General features: G+C 49.9%; 1 protein-coding gene and 1 pseudogene across 2 annotated transcripts in view; one reads left to right on the top strand and one right to left on the bottom strand.

Annotated features, from left to right (window-relative positions):
* The window catches only part of LOC111728598, a 3,475-nt pseudogene extending 670 nt beyond the window's left edge, over positions 1–2,805 (top strand).
* Positions 1–15,927, bottom strand: part of TLN1 (talin 1) — a 36,176-nt gene that overhangs the window by 3,698 nt on the left and 16,551 nt on the right. For both annotated transcript variants that reach the window (XM_003800235.2, XM_012811672.2), the window contains 28 exons: positions 15,704–15,832; positions 15,420–15,536; positions 15,217–15,330; positions 14,879–15,013; positions 14,598–14,726; positions 14,319–14,421; positions 13,944–14,152; positions 13,420–13,539; positions 13,014–13,211; positions 12,276–12,415; positions 12,004–12,097; positions 11,816–11,905; positions 11,579–11,701; positions 9,737–9,880; positions 8,844–9,005; positions 8,469–8,609; positions 8,193–8,374; positions 7,901–8,033; positions 7,307–7,408; positions 7,055–7,225; positions 6,806–6,955; positions 6,599–6,700; positions 6,388–6,507; positions 5,409–5,555; positions 5,123–5,289; positions 4,773–4,956; positions 4,557–4,682; positions 4,344–4,460 (listed from right to left, as the gene is read on the bottom strand). In XM_003800235.2, the coding sequence (XP_003800283.1) occupies positions 4,344–4,460; positions 4,557–4,682; positions 4,773–4,956; positions 5,123–5,289; positions 5,409–5,555; positions 6,388–6,507; positions 6,599–6,700; positions 6,806–6,955; positions 7,055–7,225; positions 7,307–7,408; positions 7,901–8,033; positions 8,193–8,374; positions 8,469–8,609; positions 8,844–9,005; positions 9,737–9,880; positions 11,579–11,701; positions 11,816–11,905; positions 12,004–12,097; positions 12,276–12,415; positions 13,014–13,211; positions 13,420–13,539; positions 13,944–14,152; positions 14,319–14,421; positions 14,598–14,726; positions 14,879–15,013; positions 15,217–15,330; positions 15,420–15,536; positions 15,704–15,832 (3,849 nt within the window). The remainder of the gene's footprint in view (positions 1–4,343; positions 4,461–4,556; positions 4,683–4,772; positions 4,957–5,122; positions 5,290–5,408; positions 5,556–6,387; positions 6,508–6,598; positions 6,701–6,805; positions 6,956–7,054; positions 7,226–7,306; positions 7,409–7,900; positions 8,034–8,192; positions 8,375–8,468; positions 8,610–8,843; positions 9,006–9,736; positions 9,881–11,578; positions 11,702–11,815; positions 11,906–12,003; positions 12,098–12,275; positions 12,416–13,013; positions 13,212–13,419; positions 13,540–13,943; positions 14,153–14,318; positions 14,422–14,597; positions 14,727–14,878; positions 15,014–15,216; positions 15,331–15,419; positions 15,537–15,703; positions 15,833–15,927) is intronic.

Here is a 15,927-nt window from a genome sequence, read left to right as displayed (position 1 = left end):
CCGTGGCTTCACAGCTCACAGCAACCTCCAACTCCTGGGCTCAAGCAAGTCTCCTGCCTCCGCCTCCCAAGTAGCTGGGACCACAGGCGCCTGCCAGAACGCCCGGCTATTTTTTGGTTGCAGCCGTCATTGTTGTTTGGGGGGTCTGCGCTGGATTCGAACCCGCCACCTTAGGTGTATGTGGCTGGCGCCTTAGCCACTTGAGCCACAGGTGCCGAGCCTGGATTTTAATTCTTAAGATAGAAGACTTGAAGGTGTGAGTGCTGAAGTTGGGTCTTAAGAGATATAGGTAATAGGAGGGCTTTTTAGGTAAATGGTAGGACATGAAAACCAAGATGTCAGTAGGAGAGTATCAAGGAATGTTGTAGAATATAAGAATGGTAGAGAATAGGTTTTGGGGGCCTTGATCAGACTGAGGAACTTGGAATTTTATATAATATATAAAAGTCATAAAAATGGGTGGTGCCTGTGGCTCAGTGGGTAGGGCACTGGCCCCAAATACTGAGGTTGGTGGGTTTGAGCCCGGTCTTGGCCAAACTGCAACAAAAAAAATAGCCGGGTGTTGCGGCAGGCGCCTGTGGTCCCAGCTACTCAGGAGGCTGAGGCAAGAGAATCGCCTAGGTCCAGGAGTTGGAGGTTGCTATGAGCTATGATGCCATAGCACTCTATGGAGGGTGATAAAGTGAGACTCTGTCTCTTAAAAAAATAAATAAATTCATAAAAATATTTTAATATATGTGCTCAATCCACAAACAAATGTTCATTAGTGATCAGCTAGGTGGTAGATTCTGTGTGAAGTACCAGGGATGCAATGGGGAATGAGGTAGATAAGGTAGATAAGCTCTCACAGAGCTTACATTCTAATTTTGGAAACAATGAATAAGTAAACAAATAGCAACACTAACAACAGTGTTTTGGGTTAGGAGGGGACTAAAGAGAGTGCTCTGGGCTCGGCACCCGTAGCTCAGTGGCTATGGCGCTGGCCACATACACCGGGGCTGGTGGGTTTGAACCTGGTCCTGGCCTGCTAAACAACAATGACAACTATAATAAAAAATAGCCAGGCATTGTGGCAGGTGCCTATAGTCCCAGCTACTTGGGAGGCTGAGGCAAGAGAATTGCTCAAGCCCAAGAGTTTGAGGTTGCTATAAGCTATGACACTACAGGACTCTACAGAGGGCGACATAGTGAGACTCTGTCTCAAAAAAAAAAAAAGAGAGAGTGCTATGATGAGAAATACAAATGAGTCCCTTGGGCTGGGTGTGATGTCTGTAATCCCAGCACTCTGGAGGCCCAGGTGGGTAGATTGCCTGAGCTCACAGGTTTTAAACTAGCATGAGCGAGACCTCATCTCTAAAAAATAACCAGGCATTGTGGTAGGTGCCTGTAGTCCCAGCTACTTGGGAGGCTGAGGTAAGAGAATTGCTTGAGCCCAGGAGTTTGAGGTCAATTGCTGTGAGCTATGACACCACAGCAAGCTACCAAGGGTGATAAAGTGAAATTCTGTCTCCAAAAAAAAAAGTTCCTATTTCAGATAGCTGGTCAGGAACAGCCTCTTTGAGGTGTTGTTTAAACTGAAGCCTGAAGAACTAGAAGGAACCAGATGTTCAGTAAGCTGGAGAAAAGCAAGTAGAAGAGCTTGTAGTAGGCAAGAGCTTGACATGTTCTTAGCCCTGGCAGGGTCCAGTGGGATGGGGCACAGGAAGAAGAGTGGGATAAGACAAAACTGAAGAAATCACCTAGGGCTATCACTAACTGGCTTTAAGCAGATTATTAGACATAATCTAATCTAATCTATTTTTTGAGACAGGGCCTTAAGCTGTCACCCTGGGTAGAGTGCCATGGCATCACAGCTCACAGCAACCTCCAACTCCTGGGCTCAAGTGATTCTCCTGCCTCAGCCTCCCAAGTAGCTGGGACTACAGGCGCCCGTGACAACACTTGGATTTTTTTTTTTTTTTTTTTTTGGTTGCAGCCGTCATTGTTGTTTAGTGGGTGCAGGCTGGATTCGAATGCTCCAGCTCAGGTGTATGTGGCTGGCGCCTTAGCTGCTTGAGCCACAGGCACTGAGCCCTAATTCATATATTTTTTTTTCATATTTTTAAAAGATAATTCTGGTTATTGTGTAGAAAGGATGGATTAGAGAGGCAAATGTTGAAGCATGGAGACCAGATATAGACTGTTACATAAATCCACATGAAGACTGGAGACGGTCTAGACAACATGGTGGTGGTGGGAGATGGGAGAAAAAGAAGGAAACCTAGTTGAAGGGTGCATTGCTGAGACTTGCTGATGGGCTCAGATGTGGGGAATGAAAGAGAGCAGTCTAAGACATCAGAGCTGGGCTTCTGGCTGTAGGAGCTGAGTGACTGACCTGGGGAAGACCAGGGAAGGACAAGGTTTGAAAGGCAGAAAGTCAAATTGGAGGGCTTCACTTTGGACATCTCCGAGTAGAGGTGAAAATAGAACATCAAAAAGATGCATTTAGAAATTAGAAAGACAGGTGGTCCCCGGGCTAAGGCATAGCAGAAAACTCATGGAGGTAGACTCGAAGCCTTTCTCAAGAATGCCTGGGCCAATGAGACGGTGCTGGCTGTGTCCTTCACCATTGGGGACCTCACTATAATTATGCCCATGCTCAGCCCCCACACCAAGTACTCTAGCATGATCAACAAGGCCACACCCTACAACTACCCAGTGCCCATCTGAGATGATAAGAACATGCCCGATGTGCCCAGCCACCCCCAGGACCCAAGCTTAGAGTGGCTGAAGAAACTGTGAGCACCTCCATCCACAGGGAAGAGGCTCCCCCTCCCTCAGGGCCCCCAGTAAAAATGTGAAAACCAAGAAAAAAAAGAAATTAGAAAGACAAGTGGGAGAGAGGACAGCAATAGAGACTGAAAGCAGTGAGGCCTGTCAGAAAACAGGTATGGTAGCCACAGTGTGGGAAAGCCACTGAAAGTATGTCCTAGAGTGCTGACAGAGGGACGGCAGAGGGAGGGAGGGAGGAAGGAAAGGGGATGGAGAAGGGGAGCTGAAGTGATTTGGCAATGGCCTTGGTATGGTGAATAAGATAGTGAAGTCAAAGATGGACTCTTCATAACTGGTAGGTTGGTACCCTCATTAATAGAAAGTACCATGTCACCTGCATCTAGGTTGTCAAATAGGCAGTTGAAAAGAACTAAACTCAGAACTGGAAGTCAACTTCTTGAAGAATAATGAAAGTGGTTAAATTCTCCAAAGAAGAGCATAGAAAAAGGTGCTTATTTGTAGAAAAGGCCTCTGTGTTTCCTAGGTAGAAGGTGATTCAATGATGACTACTGAAGAGGTATTTCAGAAACAAGAGAAAAGCCAGTATCAATGCCAAAGGAATGCAATTTGGCCTCCTGTGGTGAAACAACAACAAAGCCAAAGGAAGAAAGATTTCAAAGATAGGCTTGCCAGTAGAGTCAAATGCTTGCAAAAAGAAAGAGGATGAAGGCTAACAATGAATGTGGCAACCAAGAGGTCAATGGTGACTGGAGAGAGCAGGAGGAAGGTGGTGAAAGAAGGGTGTCCAAATCTAAGGAGTAAATAGACGAGGAAGGGAAAGACATAGGTGTGAAGCCAGGCACGGTGGTTCACACTTGTAATCCCAGAACTCAGGGAGGCCAAGGCAGGGAGATTACCTGAGCTCACGAGTTCAGAGAGTAGAGTAGCCTGAGTTAAAGCGAGACATTGTCTCTAAAAATAGCTGGGCGTTGTGGCTGGCACCTGTAATCCCAGCTATTTGGGAGGCTGAAGCAAGAGGATGGCTTGAGCCAAAGAGTTTGAGATTGCTGTGAGCTAAAGATACCATGGCACTCTACTGAGGGTGACCAAGTGAGAGTCTGTCTCGAAAATAAATAAATAAATAAATAAATAAATAAATAAAAAGGAAAGACACAAGTGTGGCTCACTTAAGAAGCCTCCAATGAGGGAGAAGAAAGTGTGTGACTGTTTATATTTCTGTGAATATATGGGAGGCACAGGTTTGATTTCAGTCTATCATGATCCCTCTCTCTGACCTTAGTCCCTGGGGCTCTAATTTTTTTTTTTTAAGAGACAGAGTCTCACTTTATTGCCCTCAGTAGAGCGCTGTGACGCCACAGCTCATAGTAACCTCCAACTCCGGGGCTTAGGTGATTCTTCTGCCTCAGTCTCCCGAGTAGCTGGGACTACAGGTGCCCGCCACAACGCCCGGCTATTTTTCTGTTGCAGTTTGGCCAGGGCTGGGTTTGAACCCGCCACCCTTGATATATGGGGTCAGTGCCCTACTCACTGAGCCATAGGCGCTGCCCCCCAGGCTCCAGTTTTGTGCTCACCGCCAGTTCCTGCCGTATGTGTTCTGTCGTTGCCTCCAGGGCCCGTGTGCCTTTGGTGGCCTCATCTTCCACAGCCTTCACTGTCTTGAGCAATGATGTCACATTGGTCACCATCACCTGGGGACACAGGGGAGTGGGGAAGGGATCATTTAAGGAACAGGAAGAAGCATATGAATCTGTCTCCCTCCTCATAGGGTTCTCATTCCCTCCAACCTTGGCAGAGTTCTTGAGCTGCCACACAGCAGGGTCGTCCCCAACTTTGCCAGCCGCAGCCTTTGTGGCACTGATGAGGTCTCCCAGGGCCTTGGCTACATCTTTAACTGCATTGATCAGCACCACCTATGGGGAAGAGTGGAGGCTCTGGTCTGTGGGAGGAGGAAGGGGAATGGGATGTGGTTCTCGCCAGAAGTGGGGATGTTGAATAGATACCTGGGTCTCAGGGTCCTCAGCTCCGAGGCTGGCTGCACCCAGCTTGACCACATCAGCAAGGCGGGTGATGGTGGCCACAGAGGACTGGGCAGCCTGTGCTAACTTCTCCTGGCTCCCAGCTGCATTCTGCACCAGGACCTTGGTGTCCTCCACCAGTACCTTTGCAGTCTTCAGAATGCCTTCCCTGAGGGAGGGCCAGCCTACTTAGCTCTTCTCAGATGTCCCCCCAGTCCCCTCCAAGCTGTCCAAGATTCTTAATCCAGGCCTTCCCCAAACCAGCTAATGATAGTCTGCCTCTTCCACCTATGCACCAATCTCCCTGCTGCCATCAGACCCAGTTCCCACCTTACCGGTGGTCAGCAAATGTTTCAGCACCCTCGCGATTAAGCGTGCCAGCGGTAGCAAACATGATGGTGGTGTCGAGGTCAGCAATGATACCAGACACAGCACTGGCTGCTGTGATGCAGGCCTGGGTGCCACGATTTCCAGCTTGGAGCGCAGCCAGGACGTGGGAGACCTGGGGTAGGGAAAGTCACACAGTCCCATGTAAAAGGGACAAGAGGAGAGGGCTGGAGGATGGCAAAGACTGCTTGTTTGGGAAGCCAGTCCCATGTTCTTCAGGGATGAGCGTATCACCTTCTCAGAAACTCTCCGGGCACACTCTATGAGCTCCTTCTTGGTGTAGGCATCACTGGGGCTGCACTGCAGGGCGCCTGCCTTGGTGACCAGAGCAGAACAGCCATGGCCCAGCTCCTGTACCCGGTGCTTGATATGGGCACCTATCTGTGAGCAGAGGGAAAGAGAAATTTTAAAAAGGGAACTTGGGGCACCTCCATTGTGCTTGAAGGAGTCATTAGGGACAAAGAAAAATCATGCATAACAGACTAAAGAAGTTGTAAGAGAAAGTTCCCAGCACACAGACTTTTCCAGTTTCATATCTTCTGGGCAGGAGGTTACCTCCTCCTATACATGGAAAATAACAGCATGTAGGTACCCACTGGTGAGGACTGTGTTATGCATGTGAGGAGGGGAGAGAAGAAGCACTTTATGCTCAGGTATTTGAATCAGAGGACCATGGATTATAGGATTGGGTTGTAGAGAGTTCTGGATTTGGGGATTAGGTGTGTCCTGCTAAGATCCTATTACCTGTTTTCTTGAAAAGCCAGGAGCTTAGGGAAAGAAGACCTTCATGGGTTTGCAACAAGAAAGAACTTGGGAATATGGACTTGGGGCATAGCAGGGAAGTACCCAAAGGCTCAGATGAGGGTCAGCAGAGGACACAGAGGCAGAACCAGGAAGTCTTGAAATTCTGAGCTGTCTCCTTTATCTCTGTGACTGAAGGCTTTGATCCTATGTCCCCACACAGAGCCCTGATTACTTTTTAGTGAATTGGTCTGAGGCTGTGTTCTCCTTTCTGTGGAAGACTAGAAGGGGTAAAGGTGGGACAAGGGGATTTCCTGTGAGGGCTGGGGGAGGGTCAGAGCTGCTGACATGTTTTTTTTTTTTTTTTTTTGGTCGGGGCTGGGTTTGAACCCGCCACCTCCGGCATATGGGACCAATGCCCTGTGCCCTGTGCTTTTGAGCCACAGGTACCGCCTGCTGCTGCCATGTTTACCTCTTCATTTTCAGCTGCTACAGCTGCAGGCTTGGCCTGGGAGGCCAGACGGCCGTAGTCACTGGTCAGCTGGTTAGCAAGGGGCCCCAGCTCCTCAGGGCTGGTGTTTGACTTGGTCACCTGGAAGAAGTGATAATGGAAGAAGTGAAGTTATGCCCCATCTCACCTCTCCAAGGGCAAGGGCAGGCCTCTGATACTCTCCCAAACTCACCATCTCCTGAACAGTGACTGCAATGGCCTTGGCTGTCCGCACCATAGTTGTTTGGTAATCCACAAAGGAACCTTCTGGTTCACCCATTGGTCCTTCATCTAGCTGAAGAGGATAGGGAAGGAACAAGACTGTTAAGGTCTCTGCCTCTGTGCTTGGGCCCCTGGCCCAGGGCAGCCTCAGTGACTGCAAGCACCCTAAGATTCTAACCTGGTTGATGGCCTGGGTGATGGAGTCCACCATGCCGCCAACAACCCCAGCAGCGCTGGCTGCCTCGTTGAGGGTTGTTGTCAGGTCTTCTACGGCCTCTGTCATCATCTGCACAGCCTCTTCTAGGGCTTCCTGTGTATGAGCTGCTTGCTGTGGGGTAGAGGGAGGGAGTTAGTGGAGGGGAGCCCTGCTCTTCCTGCTTCTCCAACCTCTTACTAATAACAGTCCCTCCCTCTCAAACCTTAATACCTTGGGGTTACCACCAGCCTCCTTAGCAGTGTAGAGCAACTGCAGGGCAGACTCTGCCAATGTTTTAGTCTGGTCCAGGAGTGCCATCTGCTGTGGGTGGCTCAAGGTCTTAGAGGCAGCACCCACTGCAGCCAGGGTGAGCGGCTCAAAGTACTGGGCCATTTGGGACACCTAAGGCAAGAAGTTGGAATGGGTGTCAGGTCCCCTCTCTCACCCATACCCTTTGGACTCCCCACATGTCTCCCTAGGTACCTTGTGTCCCAACTGGGAGGCTTCAGCCCGGGCAGCACTGGCCAGTGGCTCAATGAGATGGGAAATCTCCTGCACTGCAGTAAGCATCTGAGTGTGCAAGGCCTAGGGAGGAAGTAGACATTAGCCTTGATTATGACCTGCCATAAGACACTCTGGCTCCAAAGACCCTATTTTTCCTTTTTTTTTTTTTTGAGATAGAGTCTTATTATGTTGCCCTCGGTAGAGTGCCATAGCGCCACAGTTCACAGAAACCTCATACTCTAAGGCTTAAGCGATTCTCTTGCCTCAGCCTCCCAAGTAGCTGGGACTATAGGCACTTCCCACAATACCTGGCTATTTTTTTGTTGCTGTTGTCATTGTTGTTTAGCAGGCCCAGGCCGGTCTTGAACCCACCAGTCTGGGTATACGTGTAGCCATTGAACTGTGAGCATTTAGCCCCCACATTTCCTTCTATACTGAACTCCTTAACATTCCTTGGCACGTCCCAGCCCTCTGATGTTCCTATGAGCTCAGTCCCTAATCCCCCATCTTCTTGGAGTCTAACATCTCTCTTCCCAGATACAACTTTGAAAGATATAACCTTCCCTGCCTCACCTCTTTAGAGATTCCTTCACGGGGAGCAAGCTGCTGGCTGACTGCAGCAAGGGAAGCCTGGTCTAGGTCTCGTAGACAGCTGTTCAGAGCTGCAATGGCCGCTTCACACTCCAGCTGCCCTGGAGCCTTGTCCCTGCAGACACATCACAACCTCAAACACCAGAAACATCCCTTAAAACAAGGCTAGCCTATCCCTCCCCTGTGTTGTGTTCCCCAATACTCTTCCATCTGAATGCACCTAAGTGCCACCCCCTCCATTCTGCTACAACGCATGGTCTTAAACCCTCAGTACCTCATGCTTGTAATAAGCTTCTTGATGGAATCTGAGACAGTGCGGGAGTGGCCAGCCAGCACTGACCAGCGTGGGGGATCCCGGGGGTTGACTGCTAGGGCCCGGGCTGTCTGGATTAGTCCTCCAGCACTCTCCAACATTGTCTTGGCAGAGATCACAATGGGTTCCATGGCAGCTCGGCCCTGAGGAGAGAGGACGCAGGGAGGTAGATCTCATGACTTCCCAGAGGATGAGGTGATAAGGCAGCCCATCAGTTTTCTCTTCACACTGCCCCACCTCAGGGCTGATCTGAGCAGGAATGCTGGAGAATTCAGGGTTGGATGCAAAGGCACTCAGATTGTCCACAGCTTCCAGCAGAGGGGCTGTTGCAGCTCGGCACTGGGCACGGTTCTCCTCTGTGAAGGCCCCGTCTAATGCCTGAAGTGACAGAAAGGCCATCAGGACTCAAACAGCAGGCATCGGAGGCATAGGAAGGGAAGCCCACATCTCTTTCCCAGGATTGGAAGGATGTGGGGAGAGGCTGGTGATGGTCAGTCTTGGAGAGGAAAGGGCTTGGGCTTGGGCTCAGGCCGATGGGATTTGGTGGAAGTCCTCAGAGAATAACTGAGGGAATCAGGTTAGAGAGATGCTGGGAATTCAAATGGTGGAAACCTTGATGGTCTTGACGAGATTGGCTGTGCTGTTGGCCACCTCCTTGGCTGACTGTACAAATTGGCGCTTAGCAGTAGGATTGGCGGTGCGGGCAGAAGCCAGGCGGCAGCTGTTACACAGTGCAGAGGTGTGTTTGGCCACAATAGTGGCTGCAGAGAGCACCTGAGGAGACATGTCAAAGAGCCTGGATGAGGCTCCTCCTCCACCCAAGGAGGAGCCATTTTTAGGGTTGGGGATGGAGAACAATCCTGTTGGAAGTCTGAAGAAGAAAGACAGAGTCACTTGAAAAGTCAAGATTTAGGACATGGAGGGCAATGCCTGTGGCTCAGTGGGTAGGGTGCCAGACCCATATACCGAGGGTGGCGGGTTTGCACCTGGCCCTGGCCAGCTAAAACAGCAGTAGCAACTGCAACAACAAAATAGCTGGGTGTTACAGCGGGCGCCTGTAGTGCTACTTGGGAGGCTGAGGCAAGAGAATCACTTAAGCCCAAGAGTTAGAGGTTGCTGTAAACTGTAACGCCACAGAACTCTATAGAAGGCGACAGAGAGAGAGAGAGAGACTCTGTCTCAAAAAAAAAAAAAAAAAAAAAGATTTAGGACATGGAGATCCTTAAAGACAAACTGTGGGGGAGAAGGAGATGAAAACAGATACTAATGAAGAAATTATAAGAGAGCCACTGGGAGAATAACCTCAAACATCCATATAGAGGTTGAGACTACAGTAATTGAAAGGATGAGGAGAAACATGGCAGAAGTTACCTAAAGGGAAACTGTGTATGGAAGGATACAAAAAGGTCCTTGCCCTCTTCTCACCTGTCTCTACTCCCTCTATCCCCAAGCAGTTGGGCCTCCCTTCCCTACTTTTCCTTGTGGTCCCTGTTCCCTTGAGTTACCTGGGCCTGGGTACAGCCAGGCTCCCCCAAACTCTGACAGGCCATCTGAATCGCCTGGTTTGCACGGGCAAACTGCGTGGGCTCCACCAGCCCCTGCTGTCCAGCTTGGCTATTGGGGTCAGAGACACCAACCAGATACGCAGCCTGGGGAGAGAGAAGATGTGGGGGTGAGGAATAAAGATTACAGGTGAAAAATAAATACTGAGAGTAGGGACAAAAGGGAGCAGGATGAGTTGAGAGAACAAGATTTATTTTCCAGAGTTCTATGTTAATGGAAACTATAGTTACGCTAAATATGAAAAAAAACAAACCCCCAAATCCCACCACTCCTGCTTTGTTAAATATGTTTAAGGATTTCAGAAGATTAAAAAAGTAAAAACAGGCGGTGCCTGTGGCTCAAAAGGGTAGGACACCAGCCCCATATGCCGGAGGTGGCAGGTTCAAACCCTGCCCTGGCCGAAAATAAATAAATAAATAAATAAAAGTAAAAACAAAGGAAAATCAAACAGCAAGGGTTTTATTGAACTTCTATTTGGATGTGTGTGTGTGTATGCTGGGTCTCAGGGTAAAAAAATGACTTACTGTGAGTTTGAAAGCCATATACCAATACATACATGCACATATAGGTAAAGCCTATTTCAAAGACATAGTTTTAACACTATGAAGGTTGTTTGGCTTTAAGTGTCAGAGATTTAGAAAGGATGGGTATAGGAGTTGCTAAAACACCATTTTTATGACTGAAAGACCATTATGATGTTTTATTCATACTTCAATGAAGACGAGGTAGCTTTGCTTTTTCCTCTTTATGTTTTCCAGAAATAAGTGAAAAATAAGCAAACAAAGAAGAAAGCTGTTTTAAAAAGTCAGGCCATGTAGACAAGGGTGTAATGGGTAATAACAGGGAAGAAGGAGGCAGTGGAGACTGAGGGAGCACGATGGTGGGCTTTCAGGGAGAAACCATCTGATGTAACCTTTCAAGCTGGTTTAAGGATTCATACACCAATGCAAAATACTCTCAGTGGGCCAGGTACCCAAGATTTTGAGGTTGCTTGAGCTTTGATGCCATGGTTTATAGTCAGGGTGACAAAGTGAGACCCTGTCTCAAAAAAACAAAAACAAAAACAAAATACTCTCAGAGATCATAGGTAGTTTTATGCTTCACAATGTAGAAAAGGGCAAAGATAAGTGATAACTCCAGTAAGTGGAAATTCTGTCACTGGCACTGTTTTAAGAAAGTAATAATTATGTGTGGAAAAAATTATTTGTATATGATGATTAGTGGAATCAGGGGTGGAAAAGTCTCCATGGTTGGACAGTGTAATCACAACCAAACCCCTGGGGTTCAGGGATTACAGAAATCAGAATTGTTGGTGTACAATAATTGCTATCATATAGGCCAGGTGCAGTGGTTCATTCTTATAATCCCAGCACTCTGGGAGGCCAATGCGGGTAGATTGCCTGACCTCAGGAATTTGAGACCAGTTTGAGCGGGAGCAAGACCCCATCTCTAATAATTAGCCAGGCTTTGTGGTGGGTGCCTATAGTCCCAGCTACTTGGGAGGCTGAAGCAACAGAATTGCTTGAGCCCAAGAGTTTGAGGTTGCTGTGAGCTCTGACGTCATGGCACTGTACCGAGGGCAACAGATAAGACTCTGTCTCAAAAAAGAAAAAAAAATTGCTGATAAACATCTCCACTTCAGGAGGGGGGAAATATCCAGTTCCCCTAGGGTTGGCTTTGCAAACATAAACTTCTAGACTTATCTACAGGATTTATCTACATGCTGAGAGGAAATGGGGTAGGGAAAACAGGGCTATTCCAGGAACCCATCTCAGGAAAATAACCTGTGCAGCTGCTTCAGTGAAGCCACAGAGTGCCTTTGAGGCTGTGGCAATGGCCTCCCCAAACTCCGGTAGGTTTCCATTCTTGGCATTCTGGGAGATGCCAGTCATGGCCTCCCCCAGCACCTAAGGAACAGAAGATATCAGGAAAGTCAGAGCATGTCCTCAGAGCAGTAGGGCAACATCTAGTTAGTTCCATCTTCCTGTCCTCTTCCCTCCTGAGTTCCTGGCTATACTTGCCTTTGAGTTCTCCATCACACTGTCTAGGCAGCCGAAGTAGGACATGTCATTGATGGGCTGGACTGGGTTCTCCAGGAGTTCCCGGACTGTCTGCGTAGGGGGAGGGTGAAGTGAGTCAAGACATCCCCTTCAGTCCATCCCAGAACCCTTTCCTCAATCTCTATCTCACTACCCCACCAATTGCCTACCTCTAATTCCCGCAGGGCATTGTCACACTCTTTCTGGCCAGGTGCCTGCTGGGTGCACATGGTGATGAGCTGATTGATGCTATCAGTCACCGCCCTGGGAGGGACAGAAAGTTGGGTGAGTAGGTGACCATTCCCGAGTCCTTTGTACATGAGAAGTCTCCAGCTATTTATCTTTTGCCTATAACTGCTCCTAGCTGGGACCTCTCATGAAATGCCTCCTCCCTAGTTATTTTTCACACATTCTAGGGATGGGCTTCCTAGCTCCTACTAACCTGGCAGCTGCAGCCAATTGACTCTTGAGGTTGGGGGAGGCAGGGTCTGTGGACAGGGCCTTAGCAGCCAAAAGAAGTTTGCTTGAAGACATGGAGATACCCTTCAAGTTGGACACAACCTGGGCTCGGTCCTCCTGGCTCTGTTGAAGATGAGAAGGTCAACACATTGTCTTGTCCATTTTTATCTGTTTCTACTTGTGTTTTTTTTTGAGACAGAGTCTTACTGTGTCACCCTCGGTAGAGTGCCGTGGCATCACTGCTCACAGCACCTCCAGCTCTTGGGCTCAAGCACATCTCTTGCCTTAGCCTCCCAAGTAGCTGCGACTATAGGTGCCTGCCACAATGCTGGCTACTTTTTGATTATAGTTGTTATTGTTGTGTGGCAGGCCCGGGCTTGATTCGAACCCACCAGCTCAGGTGTATGTGGCTGGTGCCCAAGCTGCTGAGCTACAGGTGCCGAGCCTTTTATCTGTTTCTAAAAGGGATCTTCTTTCCCAAACAAGTATTGCTACAGACTGGGCAGGGAGCCAGGAGCAGGTTAGGACTCTGTGGTCACCTAAGTATCTGACCCTCAATGAGGACCATGCAACCAGACTCTCTGCCTCTTCATACCGGAGCCTGTCCTATCTGACCCTCAATGAGGACCATGCAACCAGACTCTCTGCCTCTTCATACCGGAGCCTGTCCTATCTGACCCTCAATGAGGACCATGCAACCAGACTCTCTGCCTCTTCATACCGGAGCCTGTCCTGCCATCTCTACGCCAGCTTCCAGGAAGGTGCTGAAGTCCTGTCCAAATCGACCCGAGGCTCGAGCCAGGTCCTGTGGGGTTCCCCGAGAGGCCTGCACCAGTTCTGTGGCTGCCTGATTCAGCCCAGCAGCAGCTTCATTCAAGCGGCTCTGAGCTTCTTGAAATGTCCCAGTGCTGGGAGGAAGCTGCAGAGTCAGAGAGGTCAGATGGAAGAATGGGGAACGAGGCAAGGAAGAGTTTGGTAAAATAGGGCTGGGAGGGTGGACATATAGCCTGGGAATAATGAAAGGAGGCAAATCTGGGAAGAGGGGTCAGAGGAACAATCTAGAGATGGAAGGACAGGCTTGGAGTTCTTTTACTTCTATGTCCCTCCCAGCCCCCAGGTCCTCCTACCGAGTCACTCAAGAGTCGCTTGCTGGCATCTCCAACTGCTCTCAGGGCATTATCCACATCTCGCTGGCCAGGGAGGCAACTGACACAGCGGTTCAGTGCCTGGGTCACTGCTTTCGCTACCTGAGGTGGGGATGGAGACAGGGTTGCTCAAGTGCAAACAATTTAGGAGATCCCCTCCACGTGTGGGATGTGGGAGGTAACTAGCTGTACTGCCTCTGACAGTGAAGGAGGAAAAGGGGTATTGCTGGGGTATCAAGTGACAGTGACTAAACTTCCCCAAGCTTGCTGTTCAGCTAGACCCATGCTTGGACAGTGTAATCACAACCAAACCCCTGGGGTTCAGGGATTACCTCTCATGCTTGAGTCCAGCTGAGAGGTTCTACTAAGACTGAGAGAACCAAGGATAGAACCCACAGAGCAGCTTCCCAGAGAAGATACAAGAAGACCTCCCTGTAGATGAGGCTCTGGGCTTTATGAAGGGACCTGAGGGAGAGGGTTGGGGTGGCCCCTTCCCAATACCTGACCTGGGCAAGCCGCTGCTGGCTCTCAGGGTCCCCTGGATGGCCAGCTGCCTTTTTCGCCTCCTCGATAAGGCTACTGGCTTTGTCTAGAACATCGCTGGCTGTGTCAAGCACAATGGCCCGCATTGCAGGATCTGATGTCAGTGCAGCTACGCCCCTAGCAGCCTGAGCCAGTGACCGCAGCCCACCTGCCACATCCCGAGCTGCAATACCTGGGGAGATAAGGAGAGAAGAGAAGAGAAAAGGTACCTTCATTGCTAGGCTCTGAACCCAGTGGTTTCCTGTCAGCTGCATTTCCCCTCCTAGATACCCCTCACCCAGGTCCATCTCCCCAATTTCCTCACCACATGCTCCATTCCTGGCCCTCTGCCCACATACCCGCATAGTTCTCATTGCCCTGGGCGACTTCTCCCAGCAGTTGGGCAATGGCGGAGCTCACTGCTTTGGTGCTATTGCCCAGGTCCTGGGTGCACTTCTCCATCTATGGATGAAGGGGGAAGACTTGGGCTTAGGGAAAGGAGGAGGTGAGAAAGGGGAACTTAAGAGGGTACTTGGGGCTAGCTGGCAGTTTAAAGGAAAGTTTTTAATAGCTCTAGGGCAGAAATGGGAAGAAAGACTTCAAAATTTGAGTAAGAATGAGAACGGAAGAATACCCACCGTCTCCCCAGGTAAGGGTTTAAGCTTGCCATCCCGAGCTGCTGCCTTCACTTCCTGCAGGTCTTTCTCTAGATTCTGCACCACGCTTAGTGCAGAATCCATCTCCAAAGGCCCACATGCTTCCTGAGCCTACAATAAGGGAGTTTGGGGGTAGAATGTCCTGCTGTATCCTATCAATGTTTCCAGTTACACAATGACCCCTGTTTTAGGTGGTTCTGCATAGATCCCTGCCATACTGGGACTCCACCCTCATCCTCCAAAGTCAGAGCTAGCTCCCGTACCTTCTGGGCGGCAGTACGGAGTTCAGCCAGCGCAGTGCCCAGGTTCTTGGCACACTGACTCAGCTGCATGGCTGAAGCCTGGTCCTGAATTGTTGGCACTGAGGCCTTTGCAGCCGCCACCATCTTCCCACCTGGCTGTTGGGGAATAGGCAGGCAGATGAAGTGTGCTACCCTCCCTCTGTGCTCAGGTACAGGGATAGACAATGGTTAGGATGTGGTGGGCACTGGGGCTCAGCACTGGGAAAGAATTTATGGGCAGAGATTCAAATTGGGGGAGAAGGAGGGGTCTTAGAAAGGGGAAGGATCTACTCTTGAGAGGTAGGGAGAGGGTGCCTTGCCTGCAAGAAGCCCTGGCTGGCAGCAATGAGGGCCAGCTGAGCGCTGGGGCTATCAGGCTGGGCCTGGCTCCCTCGGACACCCTGCACCAGCAGTGGAATCTGCTCTGCCACAGCCTGTAGGTGAAAATGTCATGAAAACCATCTCCCCAGATGGGGGGGGGAAGGATCCCCCTTCCTGCCCCCAATGCTTCCTGGAATCTCACCTTGCAGCTCTGCACCAGTAGGGGCTGGGGACCAGCAGAGGCTTTGGGGGTAGAGGCTGCATGTTGGGCTGCAGCAATGGTCTGTGTGGCTGAGGCTGCAGCCTGCCTGGCTGCATGCTGTGAGGACACAGTAGTCAGGACAAGCCCCAGGCATTCTCATGCCTAGGCCCTGCTCACCTTGACCTTGCCATCCCCCAAGGAAATATTAACTGACTCTCCTGCCAAGTTTATCACTCCACAGCCCCTATGTTCCTGCTTGCTCCTGGTTAATTTCCCAGCCTCACCTCCAGGCGTTGCACCAGCTTCTTCTTGATGGCATTCTGAGCAGCTGCGTTGGTGGCCATGCGCAGCCCCTCAGCCGCCTCCCGCAGCCGCTGCTGTTGTTCCTCACTGTCAGGGTGGGCAGCCGCTCCCTAAGAGAGAGGTGGAAAGGCAGTCATCACCTAGCATCCCTGTACATCCTAAAGAAGCTCTTCTCTGACACTCCTAGATTCAGCTTACAATTCAC

This window comes from Otolemur garnettii, unplaced genomic scaffold (genome assembly GCF_000181295.1).
Source record: "Otolemur garnettii isolate 467f Iridium unplaced genomic scaffold, OtoGar3 scaffold00172, whole genome shotgun sequence".
In the NCBI taxonomy this organism is placed as follows: Eukaryota; Metazoa; Chordata; class Mammalia; order Primates; family Galagidae; genus Otolemur; species Otolemur garnettii.
Note: the sequence above shows the minus strand (reverse complement) of the source record. Positions and strands in the feature narration are given on the sequence as shown.